The sequence below is a fragment of the Schistocerca cancellata genome, chromosome 3, assembly GCF_023864275.1.
Source record: "Schistocerca cancellata isolate TAMUIC-IGC-003103 chromosome 3, iqSchCanc2.1, whole genome shotgun sequence".
In the NCBI taxonomy this organism is placed as follows: domain Eukaryota; kingdom Metazoa; phylum Arthropoda; class Insecta; order Orthoptera; family Acrididae; genus Schistocerca; species Schistocerca cancellata.
In genome coordinates, this window is record NC_064628.1 from 385,831,008 (window position 1) to 385,855,781 (window position 24,774).

At 43.0% G+C, this 24,774-nt stretch overlaps 1 protein-coding gene across 1 annotated transcript in view; it reads right to left on the bottom strand.

Annotated features, from left to right (window-relative positions):
* Positions 1-24,774, bottom strand: part of LOC126176723 (proton-coupled amino acid transporter-like protein pathetic) — a 173,881-nt gene that overhangs the window by 94,038 nt on the left and 55,069 nt on the right. The window contains exon 3 of the mRNA XM_049923892.1: positions 23,181-23,282. Within this exon, the coding sequence (XP_049779849.1) occupies positions 23,181-23,282 (102 nt within the window). The remainder of the gene's footprint in view (positions 1-23,180; positions 23,283-24,774) is intronic.

Sequence of the window (24,774 nt, forward strand, 5' to 3'; positions counted from 1 at the left end):
ATGTATAGACACTTTGTCAAGTATCAGAGATATGTGAGAATGAGATTAACGTACCAAGACCAAAGGAACTTCTGATTGTCAATTGTAAACAGCATCCAGAATCAAGTTACGTAATGTCTATATTTTTTATTATTTTAATAAATGTGTGTGAAAATTAATCAAGTTCTGTTTAAAGTGGGTCACTGTCAATCTGATACTCTAAGCGTGCAAGTGGCATTTCTATCGTCTGACCTAACGGCAGAAGATAAACACGTCACGATAAGACCACGAGACATATTGCTGACACTCGCCTACTTCGTTAGAGCGACTAGTCAAATAATCTGATGGTTTGTGTACCGAAGGTCTTACAGTACGCACACCACACTTACCATCTATGGCCATCAGTCCCCTAGAACTTAGAACTGCTTAAACCTAACTAACCTAAGGACATCACACACATCCATGCCCGAGGCAGGATTCGAACCTGTGACCATAGCGGTCGCGCGGTTCCAGACTGAAGTGCCTAGAACCGCTATGCCACAGCGGCCAGCAACAGCGATACATTTCATTTAGCAGTGCGGCGTGGGACTTCTCGGTCGGCAGAAATCTCTGAGTTCGCCAGAATCGTGGAATCACTGCATTATAAGCTCTATAGATCACCTCCGCTTTTTGTTCGTGTTTTGAAGCAAGGTCACAGGTGCAGTGCCTGTTTTGCAGAAAAGTCGCGGTCTAGTGGTCTATCACCGCAATCCTTCTTTTTATTACTATGACCAGTTTCGACAGATCTGCACTGTCATCATCATCGGTCAGTACGGATGTGTCGAAAGCGGTGACAGTAATAAAAAGAACTGCTAGCGATCTTCGCTAACCTGGTTGTTGAAGAATAATACAGTCTTCTGAAATGAATGGGAATGACAGAAGCGCAGAATGACAAATCTCACGTCGCGTAAGCTACATGTACTGCATATTTGCTCCGAAATGACATTAAAATACCATTCAGAAAGAATTTAAATATTTAGTTGACAACAAAAGAGCAAAGGCGTACAACGATCGATAAAGGGGATTCATAGTTCTGTACGAAGAAGCGCTTTGTGCAAAATTTGCAGCCATGGAGAACAGTAATGCAATTTGTTGTTACGAATAGTAAAATTTCTGAAGTCGAACGCGTTATTCCATTGTAAGTTGCAACAGTTTTCAATGTACTCAACGACAAATATGTATCCTTCACATGTTACTGGAAAATACGTTGATTAAGTCAGTGGGCATGCCTGAAACAATTTTTCCGTTTAAAATTTTCTATCGCTGAATGTATGAACGAAAAGAGTGCAGAAAAGAACATTAAAAAATCCGGAATAGATTATAGACTTCGAATTTTAAGCGGACTTCACTGCACACTGTCCACAGTAAGACATTCGTAGGTATCTTATTTCTGATTGGATGGGGATGGATTTTAAAAGGAAATCGCGTTGTACAAGATACATATTCCGATAAAGGCAGCCTAGTTCTCTAAGCTCACTGGCGTTTTTTTTTTTTTAAAAAAAACCGAGAGGTTTGAAGAATTTACTGAGTCCTTTAAATAATTACAAGGATAGTTTAATAACTAAGGTTTTAAGGACACTGTCAATCTTACATCAGCGCATGTGCAGATGTAATCGATCGATACGCGAGATACTTCCAGTTTGAATGAAAAATCTTTCTGCATTAAAACTGTACAGGACGTCTACATTGCTTTCCTCAGGTGAAGTTCTCAAGTGTCCATCGTGAAGTTGGAAAAGTGCTGTAAAATTTCGATCGAAATATTTGTGTGAAAATCCTGTTTTAAATTATGAGACTAAATAAGTCACTATTACGTGGCAAGTTGAGTGCGACAGGGCAAAGAAATTATATGCGTATGTACGTATACCGAAAGTTTACGCCAGATATAAATTATATTATGTCTTCATGGCACCGAAAGTACTTAGATAACACTAAAAATTTGTTTAGTTTCTGATCTATCTTGTTGAGAAATGTGAACTATAATACCAAGTCGTATACAGTGCGATTGGTTCAAATGGTTCGAATGGCTCTGAGCACTATGGGACTTAACATCTATCGTCATCAGTTCCCTGGAACTTAGAACTACTTAAACCTAACTAACCTAAGGACATCACACAACACCCAGTCATCACGAGGCAGAGAAAATCCCTGACCCCGCCGGGAATCGAACCCGGGAACCCGGGCGCGGGAAGCGAGAACGCTACCGCACGACCACGAGCTGCGGACACAGTGCGATTGCGCTCCCATTTAAATCTGCGCGTTCGCTCTTTTCCCCTGAAGCGAGGCTGAGCGTTTTGCACTCGTCCCCCGGCAAGGCCCGTGACCCGAAGTCTCGGTCGCCTCTGCTTTAGTATAGTCCTAGATACCTCACCTAAAGTTGATTCTTGAATATATGTAAGCAGTCTTGTTCGAGGGTAGAGTAAAATACCTTCAAGCGCCTGTCCATTCAATTTTTTCAGCATCTCTGTGACAGTCTACAGTGGATCAAAGGAACCTGTGACTATTTGTGCCGCCATTCTTTGTACAACGTCAGTGTCCTCTGTTAGTCCTATTTGGTAGGAGTCCCACCCACTAGGACAATATCCTAGGATGGGTCACATGAGTTTCTTGCAAACAGTCTCCTTGCAGACTGACAGCATTTTCCTACTTTCCAATCAACGAACCAGTTACTGTCAGTAGATAATGTGGTAATTTAATTTCCTGTTGTAGGAAAATCATGCCTCATCCGTAAACATTGAGTTGGTATGTAAGTTTGTAGCTCTTTTCCATAAGTTTAATGAACACAACAGATTCGCATAAGAGTGACTTTAGTCATTAATACTATATTCTCTTTCGCTGTTTACAACAGTCTGACAACGCTGGGGTGTTTTTTCGATTCAGTGACGGTATAAATTACGTAGTTTTGAGTCGAAGAACTCGTCGAGCCATGTTCGGAGAGCATCTTCATCCGGAAAGGTTCTTGAAGGTTATTCGATAGAGACAGGAAAAGGTGAAAATCTGAGGCGGCCAGATCAGGGAATAAGATGGGTGCGGAATGACTTCCCAAACCAATTCCTGTATAGAGTTTGTGGCCGAGCGGTTCTAGGAGCTTCACTCTGGAACCGCGCGACCGCTACCGTCGCAGGTTCGACCCTCCCTCGGGCATGGACGTGGGTGATGTCCTTAGGTTAGTTAGGTTTAAGTAGTTCTAAGTTCTAGGGGACTGATGACCTCAGATGTTAAGTCCCATAGTGCTCAGAGCCTGTATAGAGTTTTCCGTCAGTCTACCAGAATGCGGTCAGGCGTTATCGCAGAGTAGCATCACATCATGCGGCATTCCTACTCACTCTTCTTGAACCGTTACTAGAAGACGCCTCCATTTTTGACAATAAACACCTTGGGGAAGCAATTCGTAGTATATCACAGCGTCGTTGATCAAGCGGATTCATAACATTATCTTCTGTGGATGCGAGCAGGTTTTTGTACAGGGAGTTTCTGCTTTGTTTGGGGTCAACCATTACTTTCTTTGCATTATGTTAGCATAAAGACACCATTTGTCGTCACCAGTAATGATACAGGATAGGAATGGTCGATGTTGTGCGCGAGCCAATTGATGACGAGCAAACAGAGATGGACATATGGCCGCCAGCTGATTTTTGTGATTGTACACGACTGGCAATTAAAATTGCTACACCAAGAAGAAATGCAGATGATAAACGGGTATTCATTGGACAAATATATTATAGTAGAACTGACATGTGATTAGATTTTAACACAATTTGGGTGCATAGATACTGAGAAATCAGTACCCAGAACATCCACCTCTTTCCGTAATAACGGCCTTGATACGCTTCGGCATTGAGTCAAACAGAGCTTGGATGGCGTGTACAGGTACAGCTGCCCACGCAGCTTTAACACGATATCACAGTTCATCAAGAGCAGTGACCGGCGTATTGTGACGAGCCAGTTGCTCGGCCACCATTGATCAAACGTTTTCAGTTGGTGGAAGATCTGGAGAATGTGCTGGCCAGGGCACCAGTCGAACATTTTCTGTATCCAGAAAGGCCCGTACAGGACCTGCAACATGCGGTCGTGCATTATCCTGCTGAAATGTAGCATTTCCCAGGGATCAAATGAAGGATAGAGCCACGGGTCGTAACACATCTGAAATGTAACGTCCACTGTTCAAAGTTCCGTCAATGCGAACAAGAGGTGGCCGAGGCGTGTAACCAATGGCAACCCATACCATTACACCGGGTGATACGCCAGTGTGGCGATGACGAATACACGCTTCCAATGTGCGTTGACCGCGATATCGCCAAACACGGATGCGGCCATCATGATGCTGTAAACAGAACATGAATTCATTAGAAAAAATGACGTCTTGCCATTCGTGCACCCAGATTCGTCGTTGAGTACACCATCGCAGGCGCTCCTGTCTGTGATGCAGCGTCAAGCGTAACCGCTGCCATGGTCTCCGAGCTGATAGTCCATGCTGCTGCTGCAAACGTCCACGATCTGTTCGTGCAGATGGTTGTTGTCTTGAAAACGTCCCCACCTGCTGACTCAGGGATCGAGAATTGGCTGCACGATCCGTCACAGCCATGCGGATAAGATGCCTGTCATCTCGACTGCTAGAGATACGAGGCTGTTAGGATTCAGCACAGCCTTCCGTATTACCCTCCTGAACCCACCGATTCCATATTCTGCTAACAGTCATTGGATCTCGATCAACGCGAGCAACAATGTCGCTATACGATAAACCGCAATGGCGATAGGCTACAATCCGACCTATATCAAAATCGGAAACGTGATGGTACGCATTTCTCCTCCTTACACGAGGCATCACAACAACGTTTCACCAGGCAACGCCGGTCAACTGTTGTTGATGTATGAGAAATCGGTTGGAAACTTTCCTCGTGTCAGCACGTTGTAAGTGTCGCCACCGGTGCCAACCTTGTGTTAATGCTCTGAAAAACTAATCATTTGCATATCACAGCATCTTTTTCCTGTCGGTTAAATTTCGCGTCTGTAAAAAAATGCTTCAAATGGCTCTGAGCAGTATGGGACTTAACAGCTGAGGTCATCAGTCCCCTAGAACTTAGAACTACTTAAACCTAACTAACCTAAGGACATCACACACTTCCATGCCCGAGGCAGGATTCGAACCTGCGACCGTAGCGGTCGCGCAGTTCCAGACTGAAGCGCCTAGAACCGCTCGGCCACACCTGCCGGCTTCGCGTCTGTAGCACGTCATGTTCGTGGTGTAAATATTTTAATGGCCAATAGTGTAGCTTAGAGCATGCGGTACTCATATACCCGATTTTTGAACCTTCCCCATTGCATGTCCCACAATATTGGTATGATCACAGTTTATTTTCCAGTTATTGTATACAATGAGGTGGATGATTGTGGATTAATGCGTTTAAGCGAGCTACATCAAATCGGGAAGGTCTTCCTGAATGAGGGGAGTCAGTAATGTCAAAATGATTCTCTTTAAACCAGCAAACCATTTTCTTGCCGTGCTCTGCGCGGTGGCGGTATCCCCACACACAGCGCAAATGTTTGTGACTGCCTCCGCCACCGTCACCCCTCTACTGAACTCAAGCAGAAAAATAAGTGGGAAATATTCAGATTTCTCCGCTTGGGACTCCATTTTCTAAGGTCCACAGCTCCGCTCATTCTCTTCAAACGACAAAATGCCAATATGTAAACTCAAACAGCAACACTGGACCACAAATAATAGATGAAAACCGATAAAGGAACCCACAGGAACTGGAATACTAACATGCACAACAAAAACGCAACGAGTTATGCACCAACGTAATAACATGTAATCTGTTAATTGATCTTAAGTTTCATGTGTTAGGTGCAGATCACGAAATGCAAGTGGCGCGGTGGTGGCCTGCGATCTTGCACAGTCCGTCATGCTGATAAAGTGACTGACAGTGCATAACTGTAAACGCAAGAGCATTGGTTTATGCCATCAGAAGCTCCGGTTCTTCGCACGCTTGTTTCAAGACCGTTTTCCGCTCGTCACAGCACCGGCCTGCGAACCGTGCGAGATTAATCGCGACCCGTGATCCTTGTTGCAGATGGTCGCGAGTCTGCAAGCCGCTAGGACAACCTGTTGATGTCTTTTTTTTCACATACATTCCACGTACCTGTTGATTAACGCCGTTGGCTGAACCACAGCAGTGCACCATTTCTCGCGTGGAATATTACGACTCCATCTCATTGTTTACGTTGTGTGTGCCGTATCTGGCAATAGCATCACAGTGAGAGGACTAAGAAACACAACCAACAGGGAATGTACGATGAACATCAACAGGGGGACAGCACCCATCATCATTCTCGGAACAAGTAAACTGGCCGACATCTCAACAAACATTTATTTCTAGACTTATATTTACATTCTTTGTAATTTACGACTGCAGATTTTGGATAGTAACCAAGCGGAGAAAATGTCAGAGATCAGCTCATATAATCTAATATAAATGAAACTTCACACTTTTTCAAAAACAAAATAATCTGACCGACAAACTACATTAACTGACATAGTACTACGTAACATTTTTAAAATTCTGTTCTTTCAAAGTGGTCCCTGCGAGACGTTCTAGAACAAATACGCTAAAATTCATAAAACATCCTTCTGTGTTCTGAACGTATTGTTCCTTTAGGTGCGGTTGCGCCTAACATTATTTAGTAACTCATTGTTAGATAGAAATACCTCGTCTATACAAATAGTTTCTAAACTGGATTAATGAAAAATAGAGAAACAGTTAGATGGTGGTTTTAATGCTTTCAGTGTTCTACATAGTCTGCTCAACTGAATGAAACGCACAGAACTTTCATGCAACCAGGTGAAGCTATCAGGAAAAGTCTTTCTTTCGGATGTTCAACTCGTGCGTGACATTGACTTGAATGTCGGTCATGTCGTCAGAGCGTTGACCTTCATGTGAATTTCTGCACTTTGTCTTCTTGCGGAAGGTGCTTATTGATAACTCCAAGCCTCTCCGCCTGTGACGATTTCTTCCAAAAAAGAACTGTCTGCTTTTCAATCGAGTCCCGACAATCATCCAATCATCGTTATTTTCTTTTTGGAGCCAAGGTGTGCAGGACAAACTTCGCACACATTCTGGAGAATGACCTGAAGATTTGGAGGCGTTGCTCCATCTATATGTACATGGATACTCTGCAAATCACATTTAAGTGCCTGGCAGAAGGTTCATCAAACCACCTTCACAATTCTCTATTATTCCAATCTCGTATAGCGCGCGGGAGGAATGACCACCTATATCTTTACATACGAGCTCTGATTTCCCTTATTTTATCGTGGTGATCGTTCCTCCTTATGTAGGTCGGTGTCAACAAAATATTTTCGCATTCGGACGAGAAAGCTGGTGATTGGAATTTCGTGAGAAGTTTCCGTCGCAACGAAAAGCGCCTTTCTTTTAATGATGTCCAGCCCAAATCCTGTATCATTTCTGTGACACTCTATCTCTTGTAATGATGTCCAGCCCAAATCCTGTATCATTTCTGTGGAACTCTATCCCATATTTCGCGATAATACAAAACATGCTGCCTTTCTTTGAACTTTGTCGATGTTCTCCGTCAGTCCTGTCTGGTAAGGATGCCACACCGCGCAGCAGTATTCTAAAAGAGGACGAACAAGCGTAGTGTAGGTCTGTTACATTTTCTAAGTGTCCTTCCAATAAAACGCAGTCTTTGGTTAGCCTTCCCCACAACATTTTCTATGTGTTCCTTCCAATTTAAGTTGTTCGTAATTGTAACATCTAGGTATTTAGTTGAATTTACGGCTTTTAGATAAGACTGATTTATCGTGTTATCGAAGTTTAACGAGTTCCTTTTAGCACTCATGTGGATGACCTTACACTTGTCGTTATTCAGGGTGAACTGCAACTTTCGCACCATTCAGATATTCTTTCCAAGTCGTTTTTCTGTTTGTTTTGATCTTCTGATGATTTTATTAGTCGATAAACGACAGCGTCATGTGCAAACAACCGAAGACGGCTGCTCAGATTGTCTCCGAAATCGGTTATATAGATAAGGAACAGCGAAGGGCAATGACACTCCCTTGGGGAACACCAGAAATCACTTCTGTTTTACTCGATGACTTTCCGTCAATTACTACGAACTGTGACCTCTCTGACAGGAAATCACAAATTCAGTCACATAACTCAGACGATATTCCATAAACACGCAATTTCAGTACGAGCCGCTTCTGTGGTACAGTGTCAAAAGCCTTTCGGAAATCCAGAAATACGGAATCCCTTGTCCCTTGTCAATAGCACTCAATACTTCATGTGAATAAAGAGCTTGTTGTGTTTCATAGGAACGATGTTTCCTAACCAATGTTGACTGTGTGTCAATAGACAGTATTCTTCGAGGTAATTCATAATGTTGGAAAACAATATATGTTCTAAATCCTGTTACATATCGACGTTAACGATATGGGCCTGTAATTTAGTGGATTACTCATACTACCTTTCTTGAATATTTGTGTGACCTGTGCAACTTTCGAGTCTTTGGCTACGGATATTTCGTCGAGCAAACGGTTGCATATGACTGTTAAGTATGGAGCTAATGCATCAGCATACCCCGAAAGGAACCTAATTGGTATGGAGTCGGGACCAGAAGGCTTGCTTTTATTAAATGATTTAAGTTGTTCCACTACTCCGAAGATATTTACTTCTACGTTACTCATGTTGGCAGCTGTTCTCGATTCGAATTCTGGAATATTTAGTTCGTCCTCTTTTGTGAAGGCATTTCGGAAGACTGTTTAGTAACTCTGCTTTGGCAGCACTGCAGTTTGCGATACACCAACATTAACACACTACGCCTGCACTTCCACTACTTAACACTGCCTACTCACATCTGATTGGTCGAATGCACATCTCCTGTTTACAGTTGTTATTTCAAGTTCTCACCGTAATTACTGCGCTGATGTTACCTATACTGTAAGGAAAGACTCAGTCTCGTACTGATATACACTCTAAGACAGAAGAAAACTACACACTACGAGGGAATTACCCGGATGGGACAGAAATCGGTAGATGTGATACACACGTACAGAGAAACAAATGATTACAACTTCAGAAAAAAATTGACTGATTTATTCAAAGGGAAGGCCCTTCACAAATTGAAAAAGTCAATAAGGCATTAGCCTAACTCTTCATCCTAAGCAGCATACTTGGCGTATCGTGTCGGTTGTACTCCTGAGGGATATCGTTCCAGATTCTGTCGAATGTGTACGTTAGAGAGTCAGAATCCCGGGATGGTTGGTCCTGCCCACAATGCTCTGAACATTCTCAACTGGGGAGAGATCTGGTGACTTTACTGGCCAAGATACGGTTTGCAAGCACGAAAACAAGCAGTAGAAAAACTCGCAGTGTGCTGGCGGGCATTGTCTTAGTGAAATGTAAGTCCAGGATGGTTTCCCTCGAAGGGCAGTCAACCAGGGAGTAGAATATCGTCGACGTACCGCTATGCTGTAAGAGTGCTAAGGATGGCAACCGAAGGCATCCTGGTATGAAAAGAAATGACGCCCCAGATCAGCAGTCCTGGTTGTCGGACCATGTGGTGGGCGACAGACAGACTGGTATTCGAACGCTGTCCGCATCTCCCATTCGGATTATTCCTTCGTGGTGCGTCTTTTTTTTTCTTAAGAGAGTATGCAGGATAAACGAACGTCTCTTGTAATTTAGCTATAGTTGTAACTGTTCGTTACACAAAATATCTTTGCTTCAACGTTAAACATTACCTACGTGATAACGAAATAAGCTATGTACTATTCGTGTGGCACAGAGACGTAACATGGGGGCTAGGCTTGTGCATACATGTCAGTGAGGTTTCCGGAGCGAAGGAAGTCGCCTGCCCCTGATACGCGGCCTCCCAGCCTACTCCAGAGAATTGCGGGTGGTCCGCCTGGAAGCTGCTCGGGGACTGGGTGTTGTGTTGACTGGGTGTTACGTTCTCCTTACGTTCGTATCTTCGATAACTGACATTACGCTGTTTCAGACGACAACTGAAACATGTCGACCCAAGCCAGGGGATGTTCGATTTACTGACAGGCCACGGGCCGTATCCGGTACATTTAAACCATATGGGACTCACTAACGATGAAGTATGTGTATGCGGAGAAACTGGGACACCAGAACATGTCACACTGCTGTGCAACACGCTAGCACAAGTGAGACCTATACAGAATGACAATGACAATGACATCGCCAGAATAATACGTAATCCTGATGGCTGGAACACAATAAATAACGTAGCCGACATTGTATCGAACACTCTGCACGAAGAATACAAGCGCCAAAACACATATAGAAGGAGGCGTAGCTAAGCACAAACAACACAACAGACCACATGGGAGGACACAAACACGACCACAGATTCCGAAACCGAGGAAGGAACGCTAAGTGAACACGCCTCAGAAGGGATCAACATGTAAGGGACCAAAACCAACAATGTATGACACTGCATGCCCAAACACAGTCACAAACAACACAACAATGAAAACAAATAGACACCGGCACCACATACTAAGACTGTAGTAATAAGGTAATGTCGCTTGGGAGGAGAGGGCTAAGAACTTTTATTCCGAGGCTCCTCCTCCCCTATGGTATCCTGCGTAGTGTTTAAAGTATACTGCGCACAAGCAGTAATGTATTGCTCGTCTTACTGTGTGCAGACAGAAGTATATTCTCTTCTCTATTCAAAGCTATAGTCAATGAATTTCATGTATCAGAAATGTATTAAGTTATTTAAGGTTGGTTGGTTGGTTTGGGGAAGGAGACCAGACAGCGTGGTCATCGGTCTCATCGGATTAGGGAAGGATGGGGAAGGAAGGCGGCCGTGCCCTTTCAGAGGAACCATCCCGGCATTTGCCTGGAGTGATTTAGGGAAATCACGGAAAACCTAAATCAGGATGGCCGGACGCGGGATTGAACCGTCGTCCTCCCGAATGCGAGTCCAGTGTCTAACCACTGCGCCACCCCGCTCGGTGTTATTTAAGGAATAATGCATTCAAGTAGCAATGAACTATATTCTATTTCAACTAACAAGTTACAAACATAAGTGTATTTCTCATGTGAAGCTAAAATTCATGTATTCCATGTATGAAGTGCTCAGTCAGCATTTAATCTGTATAATCTGTATAAACATACATTAGCGCAAACCATTTCATATGAGAATAGCTCGAGGTTGTACCGAGACCTTCTGATCTGAAATAAATAGGAATAGGCCACTGTTAACCAACATGCTACTTAGACTGCATTACTCATCCAAATACAGCATATCACTTCCCCACTTCCCTCGATATATTACAAATTATTCCTAACCACGTTCATAGTGTTACATTTTCGTTTTTTTATTTTTCTTTGACATTTGCATTTTATAAATTATATTCTCATCAACTAGGTAGTAACAAATTATATGGAACCATTTTAACAATTGTTAAGCATTCAAATGCGCTGTAACCTAACAGAAATCTTTACATATTATGTTCTTTATATTATTTTTTAAAAAATCATTAACAACTGTATACCAATAAGACTGTAACAATGAGAAGTCTTTGCTATTAGATTCGGAAGCATCCGACCCACCTTTCATTTCAAGGCGGTGGGTTATTCTGTACTGTTAGGGAAGTAAATAAATAAATAATGTTCACATGGCTGTGTGAGCACATCCTGAAAGCCACTAAATAAGGAAAAGCAGCCGGTTAAACAACTAACAGCGCTGTCTAGACTTCCTCAAACAAACGCTACAATCATGTTAGTGGATACACTTGCGGCAACGTCAAGACGCATGTGTTTGTAATCGCTGTCGTGGTCCATAAACCGCTCAAAAATGTTTGAACTAAGCTCAGGGCTTGCACAGTTCATGCTCATCTGTAAGATGTGCATCAGAAGTACAAGGAAAGCTGTTTACTGTTTGAGGGTCAGGAAATGGCTCTATTTCTTTGATCGTGAACGGGACGATGCGGCAGTGTGCACTACGAAAGTCAGTCTAATACGCTGGAAAATGTCATGTCATCCTTACACAGTGTGCATTATCATTTTACTGTAGTAAAGTTTGTCAGCACAGGAAGTTAGTCGCCGAATTGACTTATAACCGGGATTAACGAGATATACAGGACCTCAGGGGAGCATCGCAGTGTTAGCGTCATGTGACACTGCAGGTCTTATGAGCTGCAGCGACCGTCTCCGTCGCGGAGCGACTTGCGGCACTATTACAGACTGGTTTAATTATTCGTAGCCACGTGTTTAAACGCATACCAGCTCTCTGAAAACATCGAAAAGTTAAGGCCTTTGTAGATTCCTTAGTTTTCATTGATATAATGATTTCAGCAGCTTGGTAAACTTTCCACTAATGCAAACTGTTTCCGAAATCTCATACTGCAGATTTTCCGCAAGAAATAAAACCGAGAAAAAGCGTAAATTTAAAATTTCGAAGAGTCAACCGCCGTCCTGAGACACAAAATACTTGAGTTATGCCTTGTAGTGGTCGCCTGCGATGATCAAAAGATGCTGATGGCCGCTACCTATAAATGAAAGTTCGTATGAACACAAAGAAGAAAGTAAATAACTTGATCGCTGTCGTTTTCGAGTCAGACTGTAAATACCCATTTCCAAACGATCATTTTTAACATCTAGGTGTTCGTTACGAAGAACACAAAGAACATCCGTGTCTCCCCTCCCTCCAGCACTGGGGGGGACAGCTGGAATGGAACTTGGATGTAGGTTCGTTCACTTGGTTCACTTAAGCGATAAGTGCAAGATTTGTCTGACGTCTGATGATAGTCACGGAGGAATGTGGAAGGTGCCAAGTGCCAGTGTTCTTTATCTGATCATAGGTGTTCGGACCCCTCTTAGTGGATATTAATGTGGCGTATGTCCAGATTTCGTCTTGCTGCCAGCTCGAAATCGGCTGGAGACATTACCAATGAGGCGTCTGAATAGCTGAGACCAGAGAAGGCAGTCATGGTTGACGATGGTGTCTGGAGCGAAGTCGACTCATCCGAAAGGTGTTCCAGTGGGCTCAAATCGAGATTCTAGTTCATTTAAGGAATGTTACTGTGCACAAACCACTGCTTCACAGATGCTGCTTTATGACAGGATGCTTTGTCATGCTGACACAGTCATCATCACGGATCATATCGTTCCATGTTTGGTGTTTTATTAAGCGCAATAAGGTTATCATTCCCTAACCCAGAAAAAAACGTCTACCTATTCCGCACTTCACTGCTGGCACTACACATGACGGCAGTTAAAGTTCTCCAGGCATTCACCTAACACAAACCCTTCCATCGGGTTGTCACAGGGTATAGCGTGATGCGTCACTCCAAACCACTCGTTTGCGTTCATTCAGTGTCCAGTGGCGTCTTTTCTTAGATCGTCTCAAGCAACTCGTATAATTCAGAACAGAAACGTCTGGTTTATGAGGAGCTGCTCGACCATCGTACTTCATTCTTTCCAAGTCCCTATGCACATTCATTGTACTAGGTGGACTCCTCGTAGCAGTCTACAACTCAAGAGTAGTTTTTTCCGCTTGTTCCATGCGATTTTGTACGCCCTCCTCTGCAGTGCTCCACGACCCCTTTCCGTCTGTACCCAAGGAATGCCTGGTCTGGGTTTAGCTGTGGAGTTTCTTCGCGTTTCCACTTGAAATTCGCATCACCAACGGTTCGACTTGAGCAGTTTTACACTGGAGAGCCGATGTACCTGATACCCCTGCCTAATACCGTGTGCCGCCCGTGAGGACGCAGAAGTGCCGCAACACGCCGTGGCATGGAGTCGACTGATGTCAGAAGTAGCGCTGGAGGGAAATGACACCATGAATCCTGCAGGGCTGTCCATAAATCCGAGAGAGTATGAGGGGGTGGAGATCTGTTCTGAACAGCACATTGCAAGTCATCTCAGACATGCTCAATACTGTTCATTTCTGGGAAATTTGGTGGCCAGTGGAAGTGTTTAACCTCAGAATAGTGTCGCTGGAACGACTCTGCAGCAAATCTGGACGTGGGAGTGTGGCATTGTTCTGCTGGAATTGCCCAAGTCTGTCTAAATGAACGATGGACATGAGTGGATGGAGGTGGTCAGAGAGAATCTTTACGTAAATGTCACCTGTCAGAGTCGTATCTAGACGTATCAGGGATCCCATATCACTCCAACTGCACACGCCGCACACCATTACAGAGCCTCCATCAGCTTGAAATGCCCCCTGCTGACATTCAGGATCCATAGACTCACGAGGTCCTCTCCATACCCGTACACGTCCATCCGTTCGATACAATTTGAAACGAGACTCGTGAGACCAGGCAACATGTTTCCGATCATCAATAGTCCAATGTCGGTGTTGACGGGCCCAGGCGAGGCCTAAAGGTGTGTGTTCTCCAGTCATAAAGATCTCCGAAACCCCACTTCGATCTTGTTTCGTTGAACGATTTGCACGCTGACACTTGTTGATGGCGCAGCATTGAAATCTGCAGCAATTTCCGTAAAGGTTGCAATTCTTTCACGTTGAACAATTCTCTTCAATCGTCGTTGGTCTCGTTCTTGCAGGATCTTTTCCGGTCACAGCGATGTCGCAGATTTGGTGTTTTACCCGATTCCTGATATTCACGGTACACTTGTGAAATGGTCGTACGGGAAAATCCCCGTTTCATCGCTACTTCGGAGATGCTGTGTCATTGCTCGTGCGCCGACTATAAGACCACGTTCAAACTCACTTAAATCTTGATAACCTGCCATTGTAGCAGCAGTAACCGATCCAACAACATCGCCAGACACTTGTTGCCTTATATAAGAGTTTAAGACCGCAGCGCCTTATTCTGCCTCTTTACATATATCTGTATTTGAATACTCATGCCTACACTAGTTGACGCTATACCAGTCGCGCTTCAGTGGATAAAAGGTGATGGATTTGTTGCTGAAATGACACACAGTGAGTAGTCCACGTTTCAAGCCATTAAGCTCCTCTCCCTCACCAGTTGTGCTGTTAGTGCGTCCCTACTTACAGTACTCCCTCCTTCCTTTCATACCGGCGGATCCGTGTCAAAAACATCTACTGATCAGTTCCGCATATCACAGGAGTGCCGAATACACTTGATCACATAGCCAATATTAGAAATGATGGTTAGTTAAATTTATTTATTTTATGTTATTAATTTACTTCGAATTCATCTGCATCTACATCTACATGATTGCTCTGCAACTCACAATTAAGTGCCAGGCAGAGTGTTGATCGGGCCATCTTCAGGTTACTACTCTACCGTCCGCCTTTCGAATAGCGCGCAGCATGAAAGAACATTTATGTTTTTCCGTGTTGGCTCTGATTCTCACATTTATTATGACGATCATGTCTACCTTTGTACGTGGACGCCAACAAACTATTTTCACACTCTGAGAATTTCGTTAGAAGATCCTACCGCAGTTCGTGAATCCTATCCGCGGCATTCTCTCCCTTATTTCGCGATAGTACAAAACCTTCTGAATGTCCTTTGTCAATCCTATCTGGTACGGACCCCTCACTACACAGCAATACTCCAGAAGATGGCTGACAAGTGTAGTGTAAACAGTCTTTTTAGTAAACCTGTTACAGAATGAAATTTTCACTCTCCTGCGGAGTGTGCGCTGATATGGTAGCTCCTGGCAGATTAAAAATCTGTGTCGGACCGAGACTCGAACTCGGAACATTTGTCTTTCGCGGACAAGTGCTCTACCATCTGGGCTACCCAAGCACGATTCACGACCCGTCCTCACAGCTTTAATTCCAGCGGTACCTCGTCTCCTGCCTTCCAAACATCACAGAAGCTCTGCTGCAGACCTTGCAGTTCTAGCACTCTTGGTAGAGCGCAAACTCGGCTACAGAGTGAATATTTAATTCTGGAAACCTCCCCCAGGGTGTGGCTAAACCGTATCTCCGCCATATCCTACCTTCCGGGCGTGCTAGTTCTGCAAGGTCTGCAGGAGAGCTTCTGTCAATTTTGGAAGGTAGGAGACGAGGTACTGGTGGAATTAAAGCTGTGAAGATTAGTCGTGAGTTGTGCTTGGGTAGCTCAGATGGCAGGGCACTTGCCCGCGAAAGCCAAAGATCTCGAGTTCGTGTCGCGGTCCCGACAGACAGTTTTAATCTGCCACGAAGTTTCAAATCTGTTAGACTTTGTACGTGTTCTGCTAATAAATCTAAGTCGGTGGTTTTCTTTTCCCGCAAAACTGTCTATGTGGTGGTTCCAGTTTAAGTTTTTCGTAATTATAATCCCTAAGCTTTTGGTTGAGTTTACAGCCTTCAGATCTGTGTGATTTATCACGTAACCGATATCTAGTGAATTTCTTTTAGTACTCATGTGGATGATTTCACACTTTTCATTATTTAGAGTCAATTGTCATTTTTCGCACCATGCAGGTATCTTGTCTAATTCATTTTGCAGTTCATTTTGAGCACCTGATGACTTTACAAGGCGGTAAATGACAGCATCCTCTGAAAACACTCTAAGACGGCTGCTCAGATTGTATCCAAAATAGTTTATTGACATCAGGAACGGCAGGAGGCCTGTAAGGCTTTCCTGGGGAACGCCAGATATACATATTACATCTGTTTCACTCTAAGATTTTCCTTAAGTTATTTCGAAATGTGACACGAATCCCATCACACAACTGAGACGATACGGAATAGGTGGGCAATATGATTAGAAGTCGCTTGAGACGAACGGTGACAAAAACGTTCTGGAAATATGTAAATATGGAATCAGTTTGATGTCCCCTGTCAATAGCACTCATCATTTCGTAAGCGTAAAGAGCTAGATGTGTTTCACAAGAGCGACTTTTTCTGAATCCGTGTTGGAGATTTGTCAAAAATTAGAGTGTATTTAGAACTGTGCAACCTTCCGTAGCGCACGAATGGTGGAAACTGGCAAAAGCTTCAAATGGTGTGCGCTTTTGTCTCTCCATTCCAAACGGTGGGGGTGAAAGAGGGAAGGAGAGGGGGGAGGGTGACACGTGCATGGATGGTTCGCTTAGCCGCAAGTCACTTCGCTAACTGCTTTGTTTTGCTACTGCTGGCGGCTGAATAATTAATTTTATATGACGTGCTATAATTTGCTTCTCAGTTGGCAGTCTGTCAAATTGGTTTAACGAGAAACTTTTGAAATTCTTGGAGGATTGTCTTGTAGTTTTTTCTTTCCAGTTTAATTAATTACGTCTGTTATACAGACTGATTGAAATGGGAATTAAGTGCAATTTTGAACTATAAAGCAAACGTGAACGAAAATAGTAAGCCGAAGTGATATCTTAATTTCATCCATCCCAAATGATCCTGCGACTGTCTCAACGGCGATTTAAGTGATAACATTACTACACCACTTATTTTATTTATGCGTAAAACGAAGTACTTCAAAAAGTTGTTCTTAACTGAAAGTATCGTAATTTTTTTTTAGAATGAAGTGTATAAGTGTATGAGTCGTTCGCTCATTCTTTCTTGCACTCATACTCTTACAGTCTCACTATAATAGGAAAATATGAAAAATGGATATCTCGAAAAATTGGACGGTATTGATACAGGGTGGTGGTTTTGTAGATCTACTAAAAGATTACCTTCCTTCTTGAACACGTAGAAATTCACACGCATACAAAGTGTTTCGTTCCATTGTGATGAGATAATATACACATACTATTATTGTATGGATGGTCAAAAAGTTGTGATACAGTCCTAGAAGAGAGAAATACTTCTGAAATGTTTGTGAAAAAATTGTTAGTTTCACTGTAGTTAACGGAAACAGAACTTCAGCCATCAATCCTTTCATTTAGTACGCATAATATATACAGCTGATACTTAGATGTCCGTGTCCCTTCACAAGGAGCTTAAAGGAAATAATTGTTCCTTTACCTCTATGGAAGTAACTACACACGTAACTCAAATTATGTTTCAGACATTTTATGTGCTTTCCGTGCAGATTTTGATATTATCTCTCAGGTTCAGGGTGTTTTCCGAGTTATTGTTTCCATTATATGTATAAAGCTGAAACAATAACTCGGCAGAACACCCGGATTCACACTATTAAGAATATGCTACTATACTGGAATCTTGTACTACCAGCGATGAATGACAAGTTGTCATTAACTGTAGATCTTTAATTCCCTCCTCTTCAGGAACAGAATGAGCGACTGGAGAAATACAGATGATCTTCTGTTATCAATGAATTTATTAAAGTTACCTTCAATGTTATCAACATAAAAAAGTCTCATCTATATCTATATCATACTCAGCATGCCACCATATGGTGCGTGGAAGAGGAGTTTTCAGTGTTAATCAATTCCTTTTCTGTTTCACTCGCAAATAGAGCGAGGGAAAAACGTCTATACGGGCCTTATGATGTTGTATGTTGGCGGCAGTGGAGTTGTTCTGCAGTGAGCCCAAGTGCGGATTCTCTAAAATTTATCGATAGTGCTCCTCGAAAAGAACTTCGTCTTCCCTCCACTGATTCCCATTTGAGTTCTCGCAGGTGCTCCGTAATACTTGCTTGCTGATGGAACCTACCGGCAACAAATCAAGCAATTCGCCTCTGATCTGCTTCGACGTCTTCCTTTAATCCGGCCTGGTGGGGATCCCAAACACTCGAGCAGTGCCCAACAATGAGTCGCACTAGAGTCCTGCATGCGGTCTCCTTTACGGATGGACCACACTTTCCTAAAATTCTCCCGATAAACAGAAGTTGACTATTCGCCTTCCCTACTACAAGTCTTACTTGCTCATTATATTTCATATAGCTTTGCAGCGTTACGCCCAGATATTTAAACGACGTGACAGTGTCAAGATGCGCCCAAATAGTCCTGTATTCCAAAGTTATGGGTTTGTTTTCCCTACTCATCTGCATTAACTTACATTTCTCTACATTTAGAGCTAGCTGCGATTGATCACACTAGCTAGAAATTCTGTCTAAGTCATCATGTAGGCCTACCGTCCTACAGTCATTTAACGAAGATACCTTACCGTACAACACGGCATAATAAGCAAACAACGGCAGATTGCTGATGCACACCCTGTCCGTCAGATCACTTATGAATACAGAAACTAACGGCGGTACTATCACACTTCCCCGGGGCTCACCCGACGATGTCCTTCATTCTGATAAACACTCGCCGTCGAGTACAACAGAAGAGGTTCTAGAATAATATTTTCACTCTACAACGGAGTGTACGCTGATATGAAACTTCCTGGCAGATTAAAACTGTGTGCCGGACCGAGACTCGAACTCGGGACCTTTGCCTTTCGCGGGCAAGTGCTTTACCAACTGAGCCACCCAAGCACGACTCACGCCCCGTCCTCACAGCTTTAATTCCGCCAGTACCTCGTCTCCTACCTTCCAAACTTTACAGAAGCTCTCCTGCGAACCTTGCAGAACTAGCACTCCTGAAAGAAAGGATATTGCGGAGACATGGCTTAGCCACAGCCTGGGGGTTGTTTCTAGAATGAAATTTTCACTCTGCAGCGGAGTGTACGCTGCAAGGTTCGCAGGAGAGCTTCTGGTACTTAAGACGTCTTCGAGCAACTCTACCCTGTGCAAATTTCTTCATCTCCCAGTACCTACAGCAACCTACATCCTTCTGAATCTGCTTAGTGCATTTATCTCTTGGTCTCCCTCTACGATTTTTACCCTCCACCCTGCCCTCCAATACTAAATTGGTGATCCCTTGATGCCTCAGAACATGTCCTACCAACCGCTCCCTACTTCTAGTCAAGGTGTGCCACAAATTTCTCTTCTACCCAATTCAATTCAATACCACCTCATTAGTTATGTGATTTACCCATCTAATCTTCAGCATTCTTCTGTAACACCACATTTCGAAAGCTTCTATTCTCTTCTCGTCCAAACTATTCATCGTCCACGTTTCGCTTCCATACATGGCCACACTCCATACAAATACTTTCAGAAACGACTTCCTGACCCTTAAATCTATACTCGATGTCAAAAAATTTCTCTTCTTCAGAAACGTTTTCCTTGCATTGGCAGTCTACATTTTATAACCATTCTACTTCGACTGTCATCAGTTATTTTGCTCCCCAAATAGCAAAACTCATTTCCTAATCTAATACCCTCAGCATCAACCGACTTAATTCGACTACATTCCATTATTCTCGTTTTGCTTTTGCTGATGTTCATGTTATATCCATTCCGTTCAGCTGCTCTTCAGGTCCTTTGCTGTCTCTGACAGAATTACAATGCTATCGGTGAACCTCAAAGTTTTTATTTCTTCTCCATGGATTTAAATACATACTCTGAATTTTTCTTGTGTTTCCTTTACTGCTTGCTCAGTATACAGATTGAATAACATCGGTGATTGGCTACAGCCCTGTCTCACTCCCTTCCCAACCACTACTTCCCTTTCATGCCCCTCGACTCTTATAACTGCCATCTAGTTTCTGTACAAATTGTAAATAGCCTTTTGCTCCCTGTATTTTACCCCTGCCACCTTTAGAATTTGAAAGAGAGTATTCCAGTCAACATTGTCAAAAGCTTTCTCTAAGTCTACAAATGCTAGAAACGTAGGTTCTACGGAATCCAAACTGATCTTCCCCGACGTCGGCTTCTACCAGTTTTTCCATTCGTCTGTAAAGAATTCGTGTTAGTATTTTGCAGCCGTGGCTTATTAAACTGATAGTTCGATAATTTTCACATCTGTCAACACGTGCTTTCTTAGGGATTGGAATTATTATATTCTTCTTGAAGTCTGAGGGTATTTCGCCTGTCTCATACATCATGCTCACCAGATGGTAGAGTTCTGTCAGGGTTATCTCTCCCAAGACTATGAGTAGTTCTAATGGAATGTTGTCTACTCCCGGGGCCTTGTTTCGACTCAGGTCTTTCAGTGCTCTGTCAAACTCTTCACGCAATACCATATCTCCTATTTCATCTTCATCTGCATCCCCTTCCATTTCCATAATATTGTCTTCAAGTCCATCACCCTTGTACAGACCCTCCATATACTCCTTCCACCTCTTTGCTTTCTCTTCTTTGCTTCGAACTGGGTTTCCATCTGAGCTCTTGATATTCATACAAGTGGTTCTCTTTTCTCCAAAGGTCTCTTTAATTTTCCTGTAGGCAGTATCTATTTTTCCCCTAGTGAGATATGCCTCTACATCCTTACATTTGTCCTCTAGACATTCCTGCTCAGCCATTTTGCACTTCCTGTAGATCTCATTTCTGAGACGTTTGTATTCCTTTTTGCCTGCTTCATTTACTGAATTTTTATATTTTCTCCTTTCATCAGTTAAATTCAGTTTATCTTCTGTTACCCAAGGTTTCTACTAGCCCTCGTCTTTTTACCTACTTGATCCTCTGCTGCCATCTCCATTTCATCCCTCAAAGCTACTCATTCTTCTTCTACTGTATTTCTTTCCCCCATTCCTGTCAATCGTTCCCTAATGTTCTCCCTGAAATTCTCTACAATCTCTGATTATGTCCGTTTATCCAGATCTCATCTCCTTAAATTCCCACCTTTTTGCAGTTCCTTCAGTTTTAATCTACAGTTCATAACCAATAGATTGTGGTCAGAGTCCACATCTGCCCCTGGAAATATCTTACAATTTAAAACCTGGTTCTTAAATCTCTGTCTTACCATGATATAATCTATCTGAAACCTTGGAGTATCTCCAGGCCTCTCCCATGTATACAACCTTCTTTTATGATTCTTGAACCACGTGTTAACTATGATTATGTTATGCTCTGTGAAAAATTCTCTTATTTTATTGTCCTGAATATGAAATATTAAAAGTTACGCGTTTTAATAGTGAGTGCAGAAGCAACAAGCAGAAATTTACCCAAATTATGAAAATCATCCTCCTTTTTTAAACAACTTTTATAATACATATCAAAGCAAGAGAGTCGTACAAGAATTACTGAATGTATGACGCACTGAGCTTCGCGTTGCGCGACAGAAATCGCTTCCAACACAGTGTCATGCTACTCTCTGTAAATCATTCTTTCACACATTTGTGGCGGCACCCGGTCATAAAATAGACAGACAACTGCAACGACTGGATGAAAATAAAAAAAATCCACCAAATCGCTGATGAACGGTTTCTCATTGACTGACAAGAAAATGGTTGAATAAGAGAAAGGAATAGTCTGAGACGTGACCTAACAGGTGCGCTGCACAGTGCGGGCGCTGCACGCCAGAGAAACGGGTCACACTAACAAGGGAACCTCCCCATCGCACCCCCCTCAGATTTAGTTATAAGTAGGCACAGTGGATAGGCCTTGGAAAACTGAACACAGATCAATCGAGAAAACAGGAAGAAGTTGTGTGGAACTATGAAAAAAATAAGCAAAATATACAAACTGAGTAGTCCATGCGCAAGATAAGCAACATCAATGAGAGTGTTAACTCAGGAGCGTCGTGGTCCCGTGGCTAGCGTGAGCAGCTGCGGAACTAGAAGTCCTTGGTTCAAGTCTTCCCTCGAGAGATACGATAATTTTGTTTTATTTTTAGACAATTGTTATCTGTCCGTCCGTCCGTCCGTCCTATGCGAGGTAACTGCGCCGTAGTATGGGGACGCTACACCTAAACAAACATCGAAACACACGACGTCAGTCGACTACAGTGCACGGAAGAGAGAGTATTCCTGCTAACGAGGCTCCTTGGCTGGCAGTTGACTGTTCGCTACTTTGGACGAGAGTGCATTAAATGCGTGATATGTATTCCGTGGGAAATATGAATCCAGCAAAACACACACTAAACTTTTTACAGTGAACAGAGACGTCAATGAACGAACGGACAGATCATAACTTTGCGAAAATAAAGAAAGTAAAATGTTCAATCGAGGAAAGACTTGAACCAAGGACCTCTCATTCCGCAGCTGCTGACGCTAACCACGGGACCACGGCGCTGCTGAGCTTACGTTATCCTTGATATTGCCTATGTTACGCATGGACCACTCAGTTTGTATATTTTGCTTATTTTTTTCATAGTTCCACACAGCTTCTTCCTGTTTTCTCCATTGATCTGTGTTCAGTTTTTCAAGGCCTACCCACTGTGACAACTTATATCTAAATCTGAGGGAGGTGCGATGGGGAGGTTCCCTTGTCAGAAGATCAGATGTAAACGAAATTATCACCATCAACGCCTCGCCTGTGTTGACTGTGGAAAGTGAACGACACTCACGAGTTGGGGTGCTCCACATGCCTCTCGGAGAACGGGTCGTAGTCTGAGGCATCCTGCTGTTTCTTCTCAGTCGGCTTCGTCGTCAGCTGCACACTCAACACCCTGAAACAAGAGCAGGCTGTGACTAAAAGGCATAAAAGTGCTCCAGGAAAAAGTTAGGTCATGTTTATCGACTAGCGACAGGAAAACTTTTCAGTCATAGTGTGATGTAATAGGAAAGCGTAGGAAACTGACGTCAGAAACTCATGCACAACGAGGAAATTCGAGGACAGTATTCAATCAGTCGTAGAATACTGAGGACACGAGACAATTTAATTAAGGAAAGGAGAAAATAAATACGTGGAACAAACGAAGCCGGCAAAAGGGAACACAGATATCTAAGAAATGAAACTGGCAAAAGTACAAAAGCGTTAAGCAGGAATGGCTTAAAGTCAAACGTGAAGTTGAATGTGCATCCACGAATGTGGGAAATGTGGATGTTACTTGTAGGAGAATTAAAGCGATCTTTTTATGGGAAAGTGAAGCACTTACGTGAAAATTTACATCTCAGATGTCAATGCAACACTAAGTCAAGAGTGGAATGCTCAGCAGCAATATATAAGAAGGCTTTACTAGGGTAACAAACTTGTAAACAATTTTATAGAAAGTGTATGAAGATCTGAAGGAGGTAATAAGGAGAACTTGACGGAGAACTGGATGACCTAAGATCTAATTTAAAATAAGGCCCCTGGAGTAGATACCACTCCTTCAGAATTACTGAGGTGCTTGGAAGAACATTATTATTATTATTATTATTCCGAATTTTACAACATATTTACACTTTTTTGGTAATCCAGTATTGTTTGTTGCCATCTACATCTACATCTACATCCATACTCCGCAAGCCACCCGACGGTGTGTGGCGGAGGGTACCTTCAGTACCTCTACCGGTTCTCCCTTCTATTCCAGTCTCGTATTGTTCGTGGAAAGAAGGATTGTTGGTATGCTTCTGTGTGGGCCCTAATCTCTTTGATTTTATCTTCATGGTCTCTTCGCGAGATACACGTAGGAGGGAGCAATATACTGCTTGACTCTTCGGTGAAGGTATGTTCTCGAAACTTTAACAAAAGCCCGTACCGAGCTACTGAGCGCCTCTCCTGCAGAGTCTTCCACTGGAGTTTATCTATCCCCCGTAACGCTTTCGCGATTACTAAATGATCCTGTAACGAAGCGCGCTGCTCTCCGTTGGATCTTCTCTATCTCTTCTATCAACCCTATCTGGTACGGATCCCACACTGCTGAGCAGTATTCAAGCAGTGGGCGAACAAGCGTACTGTAACCTACTTCCTTTGTTTTCGGATTGCATTTCCTTAGGATTCTTCCAATGAATCTCAGTCTGGCATCTGCTTTACCGACGATCAACTTTATATGATCATTCCATTTTAAAACACTCCTAATGCGTACTCCCAGGTAATTTATGGAATTAACTGCTTCCAGTTGCTGACCTACTATTTTGTAGCTGAATGATAAAGGATCTATCTTTCTGTGTATTCGCAGCACATTACACTTGTCTACATTGAGATTCAATTGCCATTCCCTGCACCGTGCGTCAATT